The sequence below is a fragment of the Bos taurus genome, chromosome 8 (genome assembly GCF_002263795.3).
Source record: "Bos taurus isolate L1 Dominette 01449 registration number 42190680 breed Hereford chromosome 8, ARS-UCD2.0, whole genome shotgun sequence".
In the NCBI taxonomy this organism is placed as follows: domain Eukaryota; kingdom Metazoa; phylum Chordata; class Mammalia; order Artiodactyla; family Bovidae; genus Bos; species Bos taurus.
The window spans coordinates 84,685,608-84,705,539 of NC_037335.1; the positions used below are offsets into that span (position 1 = coordinate 84,685,608).

The following is a 19,932-nucleotide window of genomic DNA, read 5'->3' on the forward strand; positions in this document are numbered from 1 at the left end:
GACAGAAGATGAGATGGCTGGATGGCATCACTGACTCAATGTACATGAGTTTGAGTAAACTCCGGGAGTTGGTGATGGACAGGGAGGCCTGGCATGCTGCGATTCATGGGGTCACAAAGAGTCGGACACAACTGAGCGACTGAACTGAACTGATAGTTGATTTAAACTATTTATTAGTTTCAAATGTGCAGCATTGTGATTCAATATTTTTATATATGTATATCATTAAAATTATTATAAAATGTTGGCTATATTCCCTGTGCTGTACAATATATCTTTGTAGCTTATTTATTTTATACATATTGGTTTATATCTCTTAATCTCCAGCTACTGTCTTGCCCTCTCTCCCTCCAGCTTCCCACTGGTAGCCACTAATTTATTTTCTGCATATCTTTGAATCTGTATCTGTTTTGTTATGTTCATTTTTTTTAGATTCCACATATATCTGATCAGATACAGTATTTGTCTTTCTCTCTCTGACTTTTTTCACTAAGCACAATACTCTCCAGCTTCATCTATATTGATGTGAATGGCAAAATTTCATTCTTAGGGCTGAGTAATATTCCATTATATATGTAAACCACATATCTTTATCCATTCATCTGTTTCTTAGGTTGTTTCCATATTTTGGCTGTTGTACATAATGCTGCTGTGAGCATGCGTTTGAGGTACATGTATCTTTTTAAATTAGTGTTTTCATTTTCTGTTGATTCATACCCAAGAATGGAATTGCTGAATCATATAGTCTTTCTAGTTTCAGTTTTTTGAAAAACCTCTATAATTTTTCCATAGTGGCTCCACCAATTTGCATTCCCATCAACAGTGTACTAGGGTACCCTTTTATCAGTATCCTTGCCAACATTTGTTATTGGTGATCTTTTTGGTTATAGCTATTGTGATAGGTGTAAGGTGATGCCTCACTGTGGTATTGACTTACGTTTCTCTGATAACCAGTGTTGAAAATCTTCTCATGTGCCTTTGGTCATCTGTATGTTTTCTTTGAAAAATATCTATTCCAGTCCTCTGCCTATTTTTTAAAATAAGATGTTTTGTTTATATTGAGTTATATGAGCTGTTTATTTATTTTGGATATTAACCCCTTATCGGTCATATACTTTGCAAATATTTTCTCACTTTCAATAGGTTGTCTTTTCTTTTGGTCAAAGGTTTCTTTACCTGTGCAAAAGTTTTTAAGTTTAATTAATTCCCACTTGTTTATTTTTTTGTTTCCTTTGCCTTAGTTTTGTAGTCTTTAGATTATAGACCTTTTGCCTCTTTGGTTAAGTTTATTCCTAGATGTTTTATTCTCTTTGGTGCAATTTTAAATGGGATTATTTTATTGCTTTCTGATAGTTGATTATTAGTGTTTAGAAAAGCAATAGGTTTCTGTTTGTCAGTCTTATATCCTACAACTTTATTGGATTCATTAATTAGTTCTCATCGTTTTTTGTTGGGACTTTAGAATTTTCTATATATAATATATCATCTGCAAATAGTGACATTTTCACTTTTTCCTTTCAAATTTGGATACCTTTTGTTTCTTTTTCTTATCTGATTGCTGTGGCTAGGACTGCCAGTACTATGTTGAAAGTGGCAAAAGTGGGCATCCTTATTTTGTTCCTAATTTTAGAGGGAAAAGCTGAGTATGTTAGCTGTCAGTGTGTCATGAATGGCCTTTATTATGTTGAAATATGTTTTTTTCTGTACCAACTCTGTTGTGAGTCCTTATCATGAATGGAAGTTGACTTTTGTCAAATGTTTTTCCTGTGTCTATTGAAATGATCATGTGATTCTTATCCTCCCTTTTGTTAATGTGGTGTATCACACTGATTGACTTGTGGATTTTGAACTATCTTTGCATTTGTGGAATAAATCACACTTGATTATGGTATATGATCCTTTTTATATGTTGTTGAATTTGGTTTGCTAATATTTTTGAGGATTTTTGTGTCTATATTCATCAGAGATACTGAAGTAATTTTCTCTTTTGGGTAATGCCTTTTCCTAAATTTTATCAGGGTAATAATAGCCTCATAGAATGAATTTGGGAGTGTTCCCCCTGCTTCATTTATTGGTGCTAGGTATTAGCTCTTCTTATTGTATTTGGTAGAATTTCCCTGGGAAGCCATCTATACCTGGACTTTTGTTTGCTGGCAGTGTTTTTTTTTTTTTTGTTAACACTAATTCAATTTCTTATTGATCTGTTCAGTTTGTTTCTGTCTTTCTGATTCAGTCTTTGAGTACTTTGTGTTTCTCAGATTTTTATCCATTCCTTGTAGGTTGTTCAGCTTGTTGGCATATAACTGTCTGTAATATTCTCTGACAATATTGTGTTTCACTGATATTCGTTGTAGTCTTCTCTTTCCTATCTTACTTTGCTTATGTGAATTCTCTTTTTTTCTTAATGAGCCTATCTAAAAGCTTATCAATTTTGTCTATCCTTTTAAAAAATCACCTCTTGCTTCCATTGATCTTTTCTATTTTTTGTCTCTATTTTATTCATTTCCTCTCTGATCTTTATTATTTTTCAATAAAGATCAATAAAAAATATTATTTTAAAATAATGCCTTAATTATTTCTTTACTTGTGCTGACTTGAGCTTTGTTCTTTTTCTAATTCATTTACGTAGAAGATAGCTTGATTTTTCTTGTATGCTCAGATATGTATGTATCATTATAATGTTCCCTATTACATCTACTTTTGCTGCATCACATTAGTGGTACAAAGGTGTGTTTTTGTTTTTATTTCTCTTTTTTTCTGATTTCCTCACTGACCCATTGTTTCTTGTAAAGACATGTTATTTAGGCTCCATGTGTTTGTGTTTTTTCTTCCAGTAATTGGTTTCTAGTTTCACACTGCTGTGGTTCGGGGAAAAAAGCATGATGTAATTTCAGTGCTCTTATATTTATTGAGACTTGTTTTGTGGCCTAGTCTGTGATCTATCCTGGAGCTCATTTCCATGTGAAGTTGAAAAGAAATGTGCATTCTGCTGTTTTGGGGATGGAATGCCCTATATATATGTATCTATTATGTATATCGGGTCTAGTGTGTCATTTAAGACCACTGTTTCCTTATTGATTTTCCATCTGTATGAATCTGTCCCTTGATGTAAGTGGAGTGTTAAACTCTCCTACTATTTTTCTGTTATTGTCAGTTTCTTGTTTTTATGTCTGTTAATATTTGTTTTCCATAAATTTAGTTGTACCTATATGACCAGCCTAGATAGCATATTCAAAAGCAGAGACATTACTTTGCCAACAAAGGTCCGTCTAGTCAAGGCTATGGTTTTTCCTGTGGTCATGTATGGATGTGAGAGTTGGACTGGGAAGAAGGCTGAGCGCCGAAGAATTGATGCTTTTGAACTGTGGTGGTGGAGAAGATTCTTGAGAGTCTTGGACTGCAAGGAGATCCAACCAGTCCATTCTGAAGGAGATCTGCCCTGGGATTTCTTTGGAAGGAATGATGCTAAAGCTGAAACTCCAATACTTTGGCCACCTCATGTGAAGAGTTGACTCATTGGAAAAGACTGTGATGCTGGGAGGGATTGGGGGCAGGAAGAGAAGGGGACGACAGAGGATGAGATGGCTGGATGACATAACTGACTCGATGGACATGAGTCTCAGTGAACTCTGGGAGTTGGTGATGGACAGGGAGGCCTGGCGTGCTGCGATTCATGGGGTCTCAAAGAGTCGGACACGACTGAGCGACTGATCTGATCTGATTTGATATGGGATGTATATATATTAATGAATGTTATATTCTTTTTTTTAATTGATCACTATATCATTATATAATGCCCTTCGTTTTATTTTTTATGGACTTTCCTTTAAAGTCTTATCTGTAAGATGTAAGTATTGATACCAGCTTTCTTGTCATTTTCATTTGCATGAAAAATAGTCTGCATGTCTTTTGAAATTTTTATTTATTTTAATTTATTTTTTGCCTATGCTGTGTCTTCATTGCTCCATGCAGGCTTTCTCTAGTTGTGGTGAGCAGGGTCTACTCTCGAGTTGCAGTGCACAGGCTTTTCATTGCAGCGACTGCTTTCATTGCAGAGCTCAATCTCTAGACTTAGTCTTCAGTAGTTGTAGGCATGTTGGCTCAGGATTTGCAGCATGTGGGCTCAGTAGTTGTGGCACACGGGCTTAGTAGCCCCACGGCATGTAGAATCTTCCTAGACCAGGGATTAAACCCATGACCCCTGCACTGACAGCTGGATTCTTAATAACTGCTGCTGCTGCTAAATCACTTCAGTCGTGTCCGGCTCTGTGCGACCCCAGAGACGACAGCCCACCAGGCTCCCCTGTCCCTGGGATTCTCCAGGCAAGAACACTGGAGTGGGTTGCCATTTCCTTCTCCCATGCATCAAAGTGAAAAGTGAAAGTGAAGTCGCTCAGTTGTGTCCAACCCTCAGCGACCCCATGGACTAGACTACCAGAGAAATCCTAGTCTGTGTGTCTTTCAAGAGGGTCTCTTGCACACAAATGGGTCCAGTTATCTGCTCTGTCTTTTGATTGAAACATTTAGATACATACAAGTTTGTATTTAACTGCTTTTTTGTTACTTGTTTTCTGGTTGTTTTTATCATTCTGTATTCTTTTCTTCTTCCTTTAGTTTCTTCCCTTTGATTTGATGATTTTCTTTAGTGATATGCTTGTGTTACTTTCTCTATTTTTTGTGTATCCATTGTAGTATTTTGATTGTGGTTACCATGAGGTTCATATATGTTGACCTATATATTTGCTTTTTTAAACTGGTAGCCATTTAAGTTCAAATACATTCTAAAGGACACTTTACTACCCTCCCCTATGTTTTGTGGTTTTGATGTCATATTTTACATCTTCATGTATATACATTAACTGTTTATTGTAGTTATAGTGGATTTTCTAACTTTTGTCTTATAATCTTTGTACTAGCTTATGTTGAGTGATTGACCCACAGCCTTTACTACATATTTGTGTTTACTTGTGGGGTTTTTCCTTTCCTATAAATTCTTACTGTCATCACCGACTCATGGACGTGAGTTTGAACAAACTCCAGGAGTTGATGATGGACAGGGAAGCCTGGCATGCTGCAATCCATGGAGTCTCAAAGAGACATCAGTCACGACTGAGTGATCAAACTGAACTGAACTGATAAATTCTTACATCTTGTACCTCTTTCTTTTCCACGTGGGGAAAACAATTTAAGACTACTTTTAGGATTGGTTTAGTATTGATAAACTCCTTTGCTGCTAAGTCGCTTCAGTCATGTCTGACTCTACACGACCCCATAGACGGCAGCCCACCAGGCTCCCCCATCCCTGGGATTCTCCAGGCAAGAACACTGGAGTGGGTTGCCATTTCCTTCTCCAATGCATGAAAGTGAAAACTGAAAGGGAAGTTGCTCAATTGTGTCTGACTCTTCACGACCCCATGGACTACAGCCTACCAGGCTCCTCCGTCCATAGGATTTTCCAGGCAAGAGTACTGGAGTGGGGTGCCATCGCCTCCTCTGGATAAACTCCTTTAGTTTTTCCTTATTTGAGAAGTTCTTTATTTCCCTTTCAATTCTGAATGATAGTCTTGCTAGAAATAATCCTAGTTGTAGGTTTTTCCCTTTTACCACTCTGAGTATGTCATGCCATTCCCTTTTGGCCTGCTAAGTTTCTGCAGAAAATTCAGCTGATAGACTTATGGGTACTCCTTTGTATGTGACTTTATGTGACTTTTTCTCTGGCTACCTTTAATTTTTCTCTTTAATTTAACTTTTCCCATTTTAACTATGATACGTTATGATATGTATCTCTCAGTTCATCTTGTTTGGAATACTCTGAATACCTAGATATCTGTTTCCTTCTTCAGTTCAGGAAATTTTCAGCCATAATTTCATTAAATACATTTTCAACCCTCTTCACTCTCTCTTCTCTCTGGAACCTCTATAATGTGAATGTTAGCATACTTGATGTTGTCTCAGAGGTTCCTTAAACTGTTCTCATATTTTAAAAATTTGTTTATCTTTTTACCATTCTGGTTGGGTGATTTCCATTATTCTGTCTTCCAGATCACTTGTGCATTCTTCTCTATTACTTAGTCTTCTCTTAATTCTTTCTAGTATGTTTTTCACTTTAGTTATTTCATTCTTCAATTCTGACTGGTTTTTGTACTTTCTAGTTCCTTGTTAAAATTCTCTCTGTGTTCATCTTTTCTTTTCCCTAGTTTGTTTAACATTCTTATTACCAATGCTTTGAACTCATTATCTGGTAAATTCTCTCTGTTCTTATTGGTGGTTTTGTCATTGTTCTTTCATTGGAAAGACATTCTTTGGTTTTCTCACTTTGCTTAACATTTCCTCTTGCTATGAAATTAGGTGAAACTGTTACCTATCCTGATCTTGGTGTGTTGTACTTATGTGGAGACCTTTATGCAGTCTGCCTGTGCTCAGCAGTTTTGATGTGAGAGGTGGATCTGATGGGTCATGTCTCCCCCCAGGATGTGCTGTCTGGTATCACCTGGTGGGTGATGGGGCTGGAGATGGAGGGACTAGAGCCATAGCCAAGTGTGAACTGAAGCTTCTTCTATGCTGAGTGGTCATCGCTACCCTATCAGGGGTGGGGACTTGTCCCCAGGTGCTGGAGCAGGGGTGGTATCCGAGCTGGTTGCTTTCCCTCCAAGTGTGCACTCTACCCTCTCCTAGAAATGGCACCTTTGCCCCAGGAGGCACAGTGCCAGAGCAGAAAGGGCTGCAGTGGGCACCAGGTGCAGGGCAGGGTATACAGTGGGACAGTCCCAGCAAGCTAGTCAGCCCCAATCAGCTCCTGATCTGCTGCCTCTGAGTACCAGCAGTGGCTGTACTCGCCCCATTTATATGCAAGGTTAGGTTTGAGCCAGCTCCATCCCCAGCTACACACTCTGCTTAGCAATGACAGCTTTCAACCTGGTGGGAAATCTCCAGAGGTAGAGGGGCTGGGCACATGCTAGGCAGTTTCATGAAACTCTCCAGAACGCCATCCTACACTTCATTCCTGGGAGTAAGCAAGCTTGGGTCTAGGTTTCTAGGTTTCTCACCCTCCTCGAAGTCCAGTTGATTTTCAGACCACTGAAGAAGACATATACCCTTCTGGAACTCCTATACTGTAAAGGTCAGCATGTTGGACCCTAGAGCTGAAGTACCAAATATGTAGGTCAAATCACCAGCAGGAGAGATCTGGTGACCGCCACATACCACCCTTCTCTTCTGTGGGCCCAGATCCCAGGCTGATAGCTCCTTTCCCTTCTTACGTGACTCATATGGCTCTTTCTTTTACAGCTTTTGTTTTAGAAGAATTTTTCTTTCCATTTCCAGTTTATTTTCAGGGAGAGTTGCTCCACATATTAGATGTATTTTTGATGCGTTCATGGGGGAGGGTGAGGTTGGCATCATCTTCCTACTCTGCCATCTTGATCTCCTCTCCTCCCTCCTTTTACTTTCAACGTCTTTGTGTGTTTGTATCGAAAGTGAGTTTTTTGTAGACAGCATATAGATCACTTGTGCTTTTTTATCCGGTCTGCCAATCTTTTATTTAGCGATTTCAATCCATTTACATTAAAAGTAATTATGGACAATAAAGGATTTCTACTGTGTTTTGATTTTTTTCTGTATGTCTTACAGTTTTTTATTCCTCAATTACTTCATTGTTGCCTTAAGGTTTTTTTTGTAGTGTGTTTTGATTCCTCCCCCTTTTAACTTTTCTGTATATATTTTTATTTTCTTATTGATTACCTTGGGGTTTACAGTTAAAATCTTAGCCTTATAACAGCTTTATGTGAATGATACCACCTTGTTTCAATAGTGCGAGAGCACTTTACTTCTGTGTAACTCCATCCCTTCTCCTCTGTGTTTTTGCACAGACTGCATCTTTGTACACTGTGTGCCCATTCACATGGATTTATAATTGTTACATAATGCATTTGCCTTTTTAATCATGTAAGGGAAAAAGGAATTACAACCAAAATTACAATAGTATTGGCTTACATATTTAGCTATGTAGTTGCTTCGTTTATTTCTTCCCATGACTTTTGAGTTACTATTATCCTTTCATTTCAACCTGAAATGAAAGTTTTTTGTTTAGCATTTCTTGTGAGGCAAATCTTTTAGTAACAACCTGCTTTTGTTTCTGTTTATCCAGAAGTCTTAGTTTCTCCTTCAGCCTGCTCAGTGTAGAATCTTGGTTGACAGTCTTTTCTTTCTGTACTTCAAGTATTTTTTCCTGTTTTTAGTTTTCTCTTCTTGATAGACTCTGTACACTTATCTTCTTTTTTTTTCCTTTGTGTTTCTTAGAACTGACTATTTCAATTATATGGTCTCAAATTTGCTGATTCTTTTTCTGCCTGCTCAGATCTGCTTTTGAGCTCCTCTGAAGTGAAGTGAAGTTGCTCAGTTGTATCTGACTCTTTGCGACCCCATGGACAGTAGCCTACCAGGCTCTGCGATCCATGGGATTTTCCAGGCAAGAATACTGGAGTGGGCTGCCATTTCCTTCTCCAGGGGATCTTCCCAACCCAGGGATCAAACCCAGGTCTCCTGCATTGCAGACAGACGCTTTACCATCTGAGCCACTAGGGAAGCCTCTAGTGGAATTTTAATTTCAGTTATTATCCTTTTTAGCTCTAATATTTCAGCTCTAATATTTGGTTCCTTTTATAACTTCTTTGACTTTATTGATATTCTCATGTTGTTCATGCGTCATTATCCTGATTTCCTTTTTGTCCATGTTTCCTTTAATTCTTTGAACGTATTTGAAACAGTAGATTGAAAGTTTTTATTTTGTAAGTACAGTGTCTAGACTTCTTCAGGGACAGGTGCTGTTAATGAGTTTTCCCCTTTGTATGGATCATACTTTCCATTTTCTGTGTATAAATATTTGTGATTTCTTGGTGAAAACTGGACATCTGAATATTATAAGTGATACCTCTGGAAAACAGAGTCCTGCCTTCCCCAGCATTTGCTGGTTTTGTTTGCTGAAGGCTTAGTTAGTGGTCATTTTTTTTTCAAATTGTATTCCATTATATGTTATTTCAAGATATCAGGTATAATTCTGTGTTACACAGTAAATTCTTGATGTTTATCTTTTTATGTATAGTTTGTATCTGTTAATACTTATTTGTCCTCCAAAAATTTCTTGATTTTTCTAGGTTTTAATAGTTCCATCTGCATTTTAGAAACCGCCTGTATATATCTACAAAATAGCCTTATTGGATTTTTATTCTGATTGTATTAAGTCTGTTGATCATCTGGGTAAGATTTGACACATTAACAGTAGCGAGTCTATTATAAACATGACGTTTCTTTGTTTATGTCTAATTTTCTCTCAGTGAAGTTTTGTAGTTTTCAGTGTAAAGGTGTTACACATCTTTCATTAAATTTAACCTTGAGATAGTTGATATTTTGGAATGTGATTATAAATTTTATTGCTTTAAAATATCCTTTTACAGATTATGTTGGTAGCATATAGAAATATGGTTATTTTTTGTACCTTGTATCCTGCAATCTTGCTAAATTAACTTCTTAGTTCTAGAAATTGGTTTGTCTGCTCTTTTTGGTTTTCTCCATACACGGTCTTGTCGTCTGCAAATAAGGATGGTTTTCCTTTTTCTTTTCAGTCTGTGTTCCTTATTCCTTTTCTTTTATTGGCTGGAACTTTCCCATACAGTGTTGGCTAGGGGCAAGGGGAGCAAGGGGCAAGGGGAAATACATTTGGCATTTCACCATTGGCACAGGGTTGGCTGTGGGTTCTACAGAGGCCCTTCCAGATGGAGGAGGGACCCTGTGCTTTCTGTGAAGGAGTGTGGAACTTCTCAGATACTCCCCCTGCATCTGTGGGGAGCATCACATGGAATTCTCCTTTGGTATGTAACTGTGGGGAGATGCAGTGATTTTTGCTGGGATGACATCATTGCATTCGTGGGGCAAAACCTCACTTGGCTCTGATGTTTTATCTTTTTTTTTTTTTTAATTGCTTGGTTATATTTGCCAACATTGTGTCTAGAGAGTTTGAAGGCTGTTGGTCTGAAATCTCTTCTTGCAGTGGCTTCATAAGGTTTCTGCATCGTGGCCATGTTGGCCTCACTAACCATCACAGCTTGTTTCTCATTGTGCTGCTTCTCTTCCGGGGCTGTACCTGAGGAGCAGGGAGCAGAGGTGCCGCCCTGCCCCCGACTCCAGATCTCTGGGCACAGCCGTGCAGAGCTCCCAGCTGTTCTGGACCTCCCATCATGACACTGACTAGTCAAGCAGGAGGCCTTTGGGTGGGGGTGTGTGGTTCCCTCACTGTTACTCAGGGTTTAGGTCCTGCTGGGTCTGCTTTGAAGCCCACTCTGGCCTGTGGACATTCACGGCGTGTGGCTGCCTTCTTGCCCCACACTTTCACTCTGATGTCAGCCATTAAAAGGTGCCCCAGGGCATGTCCTGAGACCACCCTCTCCTGAGGATGGAGAAACTGCAGGGACCCCCAAGGCCACTGAGTGATGCTAGCTGATTGAAGCCATGTTTCTTGTCTTATAGATGAACACATCTCGAACGGCAATGGGGATGCCATGTCTGGCCCCGGTACCCAGCCCTGTACCCACCGTGGTCATTCCTGGAGCTGCCTCAGCCCTTCCTGTGCCCATGCCAGGTACTGCCCTCTCCTGCCTCCCAGCCCCACCTTTGGGCCAGTATGGAAGCCTGATCCCAGCTCCAGTGTCCTGGGGTCCCTGGGCAGCCCAGGCAGGCAGCCGGAGCCTCAACGCGGGGCCAAGCCTGGGCGCAGCAGATGCGCCAGCCCTCCCTGTGTTCTTCAGGCCAACTGTGGTCAGCATGCCCGGCCCCAGGCTGCAGATCATGTAGCTCTCTGTCTCACTACTTGCCAGTGGAAGACACTGAACAGCCTGGAGGAGTCGGGTTGTGGTTTGGCCTCCGAGTCCTTCCCTGTCTGCTCATGGGTGCCCAGCCAGGGAGCTGGCACATGGGCAGCAATCGTTGCTTCCTTTATTGCTGCAGACCTTATTTCCTCTTAGGTTCCTGTGGTCAACACTTGCTGTCTTTGCACTCACTTCCTGTACTTGAATCGATGGTTAGAACATTGTAATAACCCTGCAGAAGTACAGTGCCTTGAATTCCAGCTTTTCCATTCCCTGATGGAAAGACGTGTTTTAAAAAACCGTGTATCAGGAAAGGTGTATTTCATTTATAGTTGGTTTGTGCATTGATATCTCTATTTCCCACTTTAAGTTGCAGAGATATGAATGGTTTACAAATCTGAAGCTAAAGTCTGATCTTTTCTGTTGTACATGCTTTAAAAAAAATTGAACTAGTGACCTTGAATATTGAAGAGTTGCAAATGCTAGAGTAACTCTGCTTTGTACTCATAAAATGAGATCTCTCCAGCTGTATGGTCACAGATAGCAAACAGATGGACAAATTCCCTCAACTGCAGTGCCGTGGGCACTGCCAGCAGACTGCCCAGGGGTGCATGGTTATTGGGGCAGTGCATTGCTAATGGTAGTTGATCTCTTAGTCAGGAATGTTAGCATCTGTGTTTGGCTATGTGGAACTGCTGTAAAGTGCTGGGTAAGCAGACATGACCCAAAGCCTGCAGGGCTGCTCTGAGTGTGGGGGAGGTAAAGGTTTGTGTCTGGAGGTGCAGAAGCACAGGCAGGCCACCTGCTCTGCAGAGAGAGTGTGGCCCCTTCTGCTCAGGGGACCCACCAACCTCCCCTCCCAGCCTGCCTTCCTTTTCTGTTGTTTGCACAGAGGCCTGTGGCCACCTGGGCCTAGCTTTCCCAGTGTTCACAGGCTACTCTGCCCACCTCTGGCCTCCAGACTGTTCTGCAGGCACCAAGCCATCGTGCTGGGGGTAGGAGGGATCCTCTCCTGGAAATTTCAGTGCTACTCATCTCAGACAGGCACCAAACAGCCCAGGGTGGGAGCTGAAGGCCCCACTCCCCACTGGCCAAGATGTTTCCCACTTCCCACTGGGAGGCAGCTGGTTGGGCTGCCCAGATGTGAATTGTATAGTTCTGTTGTACTTTGGGACTTCACTAGGACTGGCTGAATTCTTTTGGTTTAAATGTATTATTCTGTCAATTCAGTTAGAATTGAATTTTCTAGGTGATTATGCAGAATCTTCTGCCAGGGCATGAAGCTATAGTAAGAGATTTCTGTTCTCTGTAATGTGCCCCTGGGTCCTTGGATTGAGAATCATGTGCGCCTGGTTCCTGAGAGTGGTGGAAACTGCCCTCTTCCCACACCTGCCCTGCTGTACCAGACATGCGGTTTGGAGTCCTGGCCTGTAACAGGAATGGTCAGTGGCACAGACTCTCCAAGAGATTGTATATTTGAAGGAGAAAAATAAACATTTTTGCTTGAAAACAGTGTGGAGCCACATCTTTTTCTTAACTTCTGGCCACAGAGAAGCTGAACCAGCCAGTCTCATAGGGAGCATCGGGTGGGCAGCCCTGGCAGGCAGCGCTGCTGTCCTGGCACAGCTTCACTCTCAGCAATACGCTTCTGTCAGCACCTCGCCCAGGAGGCTGGGGTGGCCAGGAGGGGCCAGGGGGCTGAGTGGCAGGTGCTGTCTTCCTGGCAGGATCTGGTGTGACTGACGCTGAGCTGACCTGACTTGGACGATGAGACTGGGGTGTTGGGCAGGGCTCGTAGGCCAGCTCTGTGGCTCCGGGCCTAGGTTAGCCTGTTCACTCGGCTTTCAGACATTGAATCTGAACTGCATTTGGATGTACAGTAGCCTCTGCCTATGGAGGGTATGAGTCTCATGGCCAACTGAAAGGTGTCTCTGACCCCTGTCCATGTTGTCTAACAGAAAGCCAGGTTTGTGTGACTCACCCTGGACACAGCTGGGTGGGGGCTGGGCCACCTGCACTCCAGTCACTGGAGGGGCTCTGCTGTCCAGCAGGTGCAAGTTGGGGGAGGCCCCCTGCAAGGCTCACCACGTTTTCCTGGCTTACCCGCCCTGATGGCCTTTTGCTCAGCTGGCGGTGCCCCTGCATGCCTGCTGCACGCACTCAAGCTGGGGGTTGCGGTTCCTCCCACTCCACCCAGCTGGGGTCTCTGCCCTGGTCTGTTTGTCCTGTGTTTCCACCGAGGTGCAGTCAGGCGTTGTGCTCCGGCCACCCACAGTGCTCCACCTCAGCACTGGCTCTGAGCAGAGGCCGAGGCGGCTTGGGATGCTGCTCTGCTTGCTGTGCCCAAGGAGCCAGAGGTCCCTCACTCTCCAGAGCAACATTTGTGCGGACCCTGGGAGGCCCTGCCTGGTTCGGGCGGTTGCTCAGTGTGGAAGGAGGCCAGATGACAGAGGCAGCCAGGAGTCTTATCTGTATAGTGCCTGGGTCGTGGTCAGGCGGCCCGGTCCTCCACGGAGTGTGACAGCTCTGGTGTCACCATTCCAACTTCCGGGGCCTCACGTGGTCACGGCAGGCCTATAATGAGCTGTGGCGGTTTTGTTTTCTAGATTCTGAAAGTGAGAAGCCCGACTGAGCCCAGGCAGGCCGACCCAGACCCAGACGCCAGGCCCTGTGTCATCTCACGCAGAGAAGGCGAGCCCACGCCTCGTGTCCGGTTCACGATGTTTTGTAATCACTTTCTAAGCATTTTTTATTCACAATTGGAAACACAAATGTAAGCAAGAATAAAAAAATATTTTGGGGGAAACAGGACTTTGGTTTTTCAAACTCTGTTTTCTGGTGGTCCCCAGACAGGCAGGTAACCCGCGATGGTGGTAAGTGAATGAGGGTGTTGGAGAAACTCCTGGGATCGCACAGCTGGACGGGTCTGGGGGTAAGTACCCTTAGCTAAGGGGTTCTTGAATATAGGGATGACACTTTCTATGGTGCTTAATAGTGCCCAGGGTAGCTCAAGGTCCTTGTGTCCAGATAGTAGCTAGTATGGGTCAGACGTGTGATAAAGACCCACCTCTCAGAGAAGCAGCTGAGGTTGTGGGTTGCAGGCATCCTGGCCCCAATTTTCAGGCATTCTCCTCCTTCACACCCAGGACAGCCCCTTTCTATGCAGAGCCCTGGAGGCTGAACAGTGGTGCCCATCTCTGTTGATGGCTCCTTGGCCCATCCAGGCTTGGGCCTTTGTGCACACAGCTCCATTCATTATGCTGCCCCTCAGGCTTCCTTACTCTGTCACTTGACATGATCATACATCCCCCAGGCACAGGACAGGCATCCACAGTGGCTTGAAATGACCCTTCGTTCAGATTTCACATGCACCACTAGGAGGGGCCAGGCCCAGGTCTGAAGCCCCTGACTTCAGTAGTGGGTGGGATCGGCCCAGTGGCCCTTGTAGGGCTGCACCACCACCATGGTAGGGTGTCCGAAGCACAGTGTGGAAGCCAGGGAACTGTCTAGGGGCTTCACAGAGTAGCGTGCAGTAGTAAAGTTGCAGCCTGGTCAGCTGGAAAGGAGGATCACACTGGGACCTGGAGTTTGGTGTAGAATTCAGGGGGTACCATTCATTGGGATGAGAAAATTGTATCTTGGTTTTCCATTAATCTCTGAGTGTGATTTAGTGTTTCCTCCAGTGAAGAATGTAGAGTTGGAGCAGCAGCACCTGGGCTATGTCACCACTGGAGCCCACAGATGCTTTGTGTGACATTGTAGTTGTCAAGGTGTCCCCAAGTGTTATGTTTGGTTGTCACACAAATTGCCAGCCCCTTAGACTCAGTACCTATCCAACTGGCTGACAAAAGCAGAGCAGCACAGGCTTCCTGCCTCCCCACAGCTTCTCAGAGGGTGTGCAGGTGAAATTTTGGGGCATACATAGGGGCTGCCCACTTCATCCCTGTCAGCTGTTGGTGTTGCTGCCCAGGCCAAGTGGACATGTGCCAGTGTGTGCTCTCTGTGATGAAGCAGAGTAGGCACATGTTTTACCACGTGTAACAACATTGTGTATTTTCATTGTGTTCATTTTGTCACTGTCCGTTTGTGGCTTTTGTTACTTAGGTTTTCTATTGATGGCAATAATGCACAGTTTACTTTTTCAGATTGCAAATTTATTTAAATCATTCCTTTTAAGCAAGTATGAGCTAATGGTAAAAATTGGCCATAAGATAATAGTACTCAAAGGTAAAAGTAGCACATGCTGCTGCTGCTAAGTCGCTTCAGTTGCGTCTGACTCTGTGCGACCCCATAGACGGCAGCCCACCAGGCTCCCCCATCCCTGGGATTCTCCAGGCAAGAACACTGGAGTGGGTTGCCATTTCCTTCTCCAATGCATGAAAGTGAAGAGTGAAAGTGAAGTTGCCCAGTTGTGTCTGACTCTTAGCGACCCCATGGACTGTGGCCCACCAGGCTCCTCCGTCCATGGGATTTTCCAGGCAAGAGTGCTGGAGTGGAGTGCCATGAGCGAATGGTTAAAATTGCAAGGGTAGATGGCTGAAGTGTGGAAACCCAGCATGGGCTCACAGGTTCACATCCAGTAGCCCTTGGATGTAAACACCTATGAGGGCACAAGCTTCCTCCAGAATTTGAGTAGGCAGCTATCAGATTCCTTTATTAGGGGGTATGTTTCTGGTTGGGCAAAGGGGAGAGGCTGGGTTGGAACAGACTGAATACCTGTTCACACTACAGTATCATTGAGCACTTCCCACAGCACATTTCGGGAGCAGAAGCCAGTGGCTACCTTACCTCCTAGGACCCCCATATAGCAGAGTCAACCTCACCTCAACTGCAGGAGCAGCTAGGTCCTCCCTGAAAATGGAGATGGCCCTCTGGAAGCAGCTCAATTGCTGTATTCATCAGCACAGGCAGAGGGACAGGCAGGTGATGTTGATGGTCAAGCCACTATCCCAGGGGGCAGATCCTGCATATTGCTGTCCTGGGGATCTGCACACACAGCTTCCTCCACTGCTTAGAAGTGCTCAGTGGCTCTCCAGAGCCTCCAGGAAAACCCTAGTCCCAGATAAAACCCTGGAAAACAGATAAAACTGCAAAGAGAGCAATAGACAAATTCACAGCCACAGCCAGCTATTTCAGTAAATGACCCAACAAGTAGATAGAAAGCCATTGTAATAGAGGTGACTCCATTTTTGAGGTCTGAGTGCCAACAGCTTTTAAGCATCACCTCCCCTCTCCGCTCCATATCTGGGCATGCTGATAAGCTAAACCCTAGTGCCCCATCCCTTGGCATCACGGGAAATTCACACTGTAAGTGGAAGCCTCATCCTGACTCTACTCCCTAATAACCATAAAAACCCCAATGCCTATAGGGTTTTTATGGTTATTATACCTGCTCACTCAATCTGTTTTGGATCTTAACACCTCATAATGTGAGTAACAAGCCTGTTTATCATCTTTCGATTGTGTGTGTGCACATGTGTATGCATGTGTGTCTCAATATCCAAACCACAGTTTGGCTGGAGGTCCCTCCTGTTTCTGTGAAGTGACCACAGCAGTCACTGAGAACATATAAAACTTGAACACCACTCTCAACCTGCTGTCTTGATTAACATTTCTAAAATTCCACTTGCCACAGAGCACACATTCTTTTTTGTGTATGTGATCTGTATACCAAGATAAGCCAGGTTCGGGGTCATAAAAATGAGTGGCAATTCTAAATTCTAAAGGATTCAAGTCATATAAGTGACATTCCTTCACCACAATGGAATTAAATTAGAAATTAGGAACAGATCTCTGGAAAACATCCAGAGATGTTTGGAAATGAGGTAACATACTTCTAAATAACCTATGGATTAAAAGGAGATCAAATGAGAAATTAGAAAACCAGTTAAACAATAAAAATGAAAACATCAAAACTGATGGCATATTGCTGAAACAGTACTTAGGCCTATATTTGAAGAAAAGATCAAATTAATGACTTCATCTTCTGCCTTAAGAAATTAGCAGAGGAAGAAATTAAATCCAAAGTAAACATAAGAAGTGGAATAATAAAAATCAGTAAAATAGAAAACAGGAAGAACAATAGAGAATATCTATGTAACCGAAAGACAATATATGAGAAACTCAATAAAACTGGAAAATCTATTGAAAATTCTCTTGCATTCCTATACACCACCAACAAAAGATCAGACAGATGAGAAACAATCTCATTCACCATTGCATCAAAAAGAATAAAATATCTAGGAATCAACCTACCTAAGGAGGCAAAAGACCTGTTCTCAGAAACCTACAAGATACTGACGAAAAAAAATGAGATCACACCAACAGATGGAGAGATAGTATGTTCTTGGATTGAAAAAAATCAACGTTGTGAAAATGACTTGGGCTTCCCTGGTGGCTCAGATGGTAAAAAAAAAAAAAAAAAAAAAATCTGCTTACAGTGCAGGAATCCAGATTAAATCCCTGGGTCAGGAAGATCTCCTGGAGAAGTGAATGGCTACCCACTCTAGTATTCTTGCCTGGAGAACCCCATGTACAGAGGAGCCAAGTGGGCTACAGTCCATGGGATTGCAAAGAACTGGACATGACAGCAACTAAGCATGCACACATGCACCCAGTGTGTCTCAGTGCAATCCCTATCAAACTACCAATGCCATTTTTCACAGAATAAGAAAAAAAAATTTTTTTTTAACAATTTGTATGGAAACACGAAAGACCTCAAATACCCAAAGTAATCCTGAGAAGGAAAAACAGAGCTAGAGGAATTAGGGTCCCTGACTTCAGACTATACTACAAAGCTACTGGCACAAAACCAGAAATATAAATCAATGGAACCGGATAGAAAGCCCAGAGACAACCCACACACCTGTGGTCACCTAATCTATGACAGAGGAGGCAAGAGTATACAATGGAGAAAGACAGTCTCTTCAAGAAGTGGTGCTGGGAAAACTAGACAGCTACCTGTAAATGGATAAAATTAGAACACAACACCATACCCAAAAATAAACTCAAAATAGATTAAAGACTTAAATGAAAGCTGGATACTATAAAACTTACAGAGGAAAACATAGGGAGAATGCTCTGACATAAACTGGAGCACTATTTTTGGATCCACCTCTTAGATTAATGGAAATAAAAACAAAAGTAAACAGTTCAGTTTAGTCGCTCAGTCGTGTCCGACTCTTTGTGACCCCATGAATCGCAGCTCGCCAGGCCTCCCTGTCCATCACTAATTCCCAGAGTTCACTCAGACTCACGTCCATCGAGTCAGTGATGCCATCCAGCCAACTCATCCTCTGTCCCCTTCTCCTCCTGCCTGCAATCCCTCCCAGCATCAGGGACTTTTACAATGAGTCAACTCTTCGCATGAGGTGGCCAAAGTATTGGAGTTTCAATTTCATCATCAGTCCTTCCAATGAACACCCAGGACTGATCTCCTTTAGGATGGACTGGTTGGATCTCCTTGCAGTCCAAGGGACTCTCAAGAGTCTTCTCCAACACCACAGTTCAAAAGCATCAATTCTTTCAGCACTCAGCCTTCTTCACAGTCCAACTCTCACATCCATAAATGACCACTGGGAAAACCATAGCCTTGACTAGACAGACCTTTGTTGGCAAAGTAATGTCTGTGCTTTTCAATATGCTATATAGGTTGGTCATAACTTTCCTTCCAAGGAGTAAGTGTCTTAATTTCATGGCTACATTCACCATCTGCAGTTTGGAGCCCAAAAAAATAAAGTCTGACACTGTTTTCCCATCTATTTCCCATGAAGTGATGGGACTGGATGCCATGATCTTCGTTTTCTGAATGTTGAGCTTTAAGCCAACTTTTTCACTCTCCTCTTTCACTTTCATCAAGAGGCTTTTGAGTTCCTCTTCACTTTCTGCCATAAGAGTGGTGTCATCTGCATATCCGAGGTCATTGATATTTCTCCCAGCGATCTTGATTCCAGCGTGTGCTTCATCCAACCCAGCGTTTCTCACGATATACTCTGCATATAAGTTAAATAAGCAGGGTGACAATATACAGCCTTGATGTACTCCTTTTCCTATTTGGGACCAGTCTGTTGTTCCATGTCCAGTTCTAACTTGCTTCCTGACCTGCATATAGGTTTCTCAAGAGGCAGGTCAGGTGGTCTGGTATTCCCATCTCTTGAAGAATTTTCCACAGTTTATTGTGATCCACACAGTCAAAGGCTTTGGCATAGTCAATAAAGCAGAAGTAGATGTTTTTCTAGAACTCTCTTGCTTTTTTGATGATCCAGCGGATGTTGGCAATTTGATCTCTGGTTCCTCTGCCTTTTCTAAATCCAGCTTGAACATCTGGAAGTTCACAGTTCACGTAAATGGGACCTAAATAAACTTAAACGTTTTTGCACAGGAAAGGAAACCATAAACAAAAAGACAACCCACAGAATCAGAGAAAATATTTGAAAACAAAGTAACTGACAAGAGATTAATTTTCAAAATATACAAACAGCTTCTGCAGCTCAATATAAAAAACAACCCAATCCAAAATGGTGGAAGATCTACACAGGCATTTCTCCAAAGAAGACATACAGATGGCAAATGAACATAGTTTCTTTGGTGGTTCAGTGGTAAAGAATCTGCCTGCCAATGCAAAAGATATAGGTTTGGTCCCTGTGTTGAGAGATACCCTGAGTAGCAAATGGCAACGCACTCCAATATTCTTCCCTGGGAAATCCCATGGACAGAGGAGCCTGGCCAGCTACAGTCCATGGGGTTGCAAAAGTCAGACGCGACTGAGCAACTAAATAACAAAAGCAAATGGACACAAACGGAAAAGATGCTCAACATCGCTCATTATTAGAGAAATACAGATAAAAACTGCAATGAGGAATTACCTCATACCAGTCAGAATGGCCATCATCAAAAAGTCTACAAGCAATAAATGCTGGAGAGAGTGTGAAGAAAAGGGAAGTCTTACACTGTTGGTGGGCATGCAAACTTGTACAGTATGGTATTGGCACAAAAACAGAAAAACAGACCATTGGAACAAGATAAAAAAAAACCCAGAGATAAAGCCACACACCTATGGGCACCTTATTTTTGA

General features: G+C 42.7%; 1 protein-coding gene across 7 annotated transcripts in view; it reads left to right on the forward strand.

Annotated features, from left to right (window-relative positions):
- The window catches only part of WNK2 (WNK lysine deficient protein kinase 2), a 146,927-nt gene extending 133,257 nt beyond the window's left edge, over positions 1-13,670 (forward strand). For all 7 annotated transcript variants that reach the window (XM_002689849.7, XM_005210446.5, XM_005210447.5 and 4 more), the window contains 2 exons: positions 10,522-10,633; positions 13,466-13,670. In XM_002689849.7, the coding sequence (XP_002689895.4) occupies positions 10,522-10,633; positions 13,466-13,491 (138 nt within the window). In that variant the 3' untranslated portion in view covers positions 13,492-13,670. The remainder of the gene's footprint in view (positions 1-10,521; positions 10,634-13,465) is intronic.
- The last annotated feature ends 6,262 nt before the right edge of the window (positions 13,671-19,932 follow it).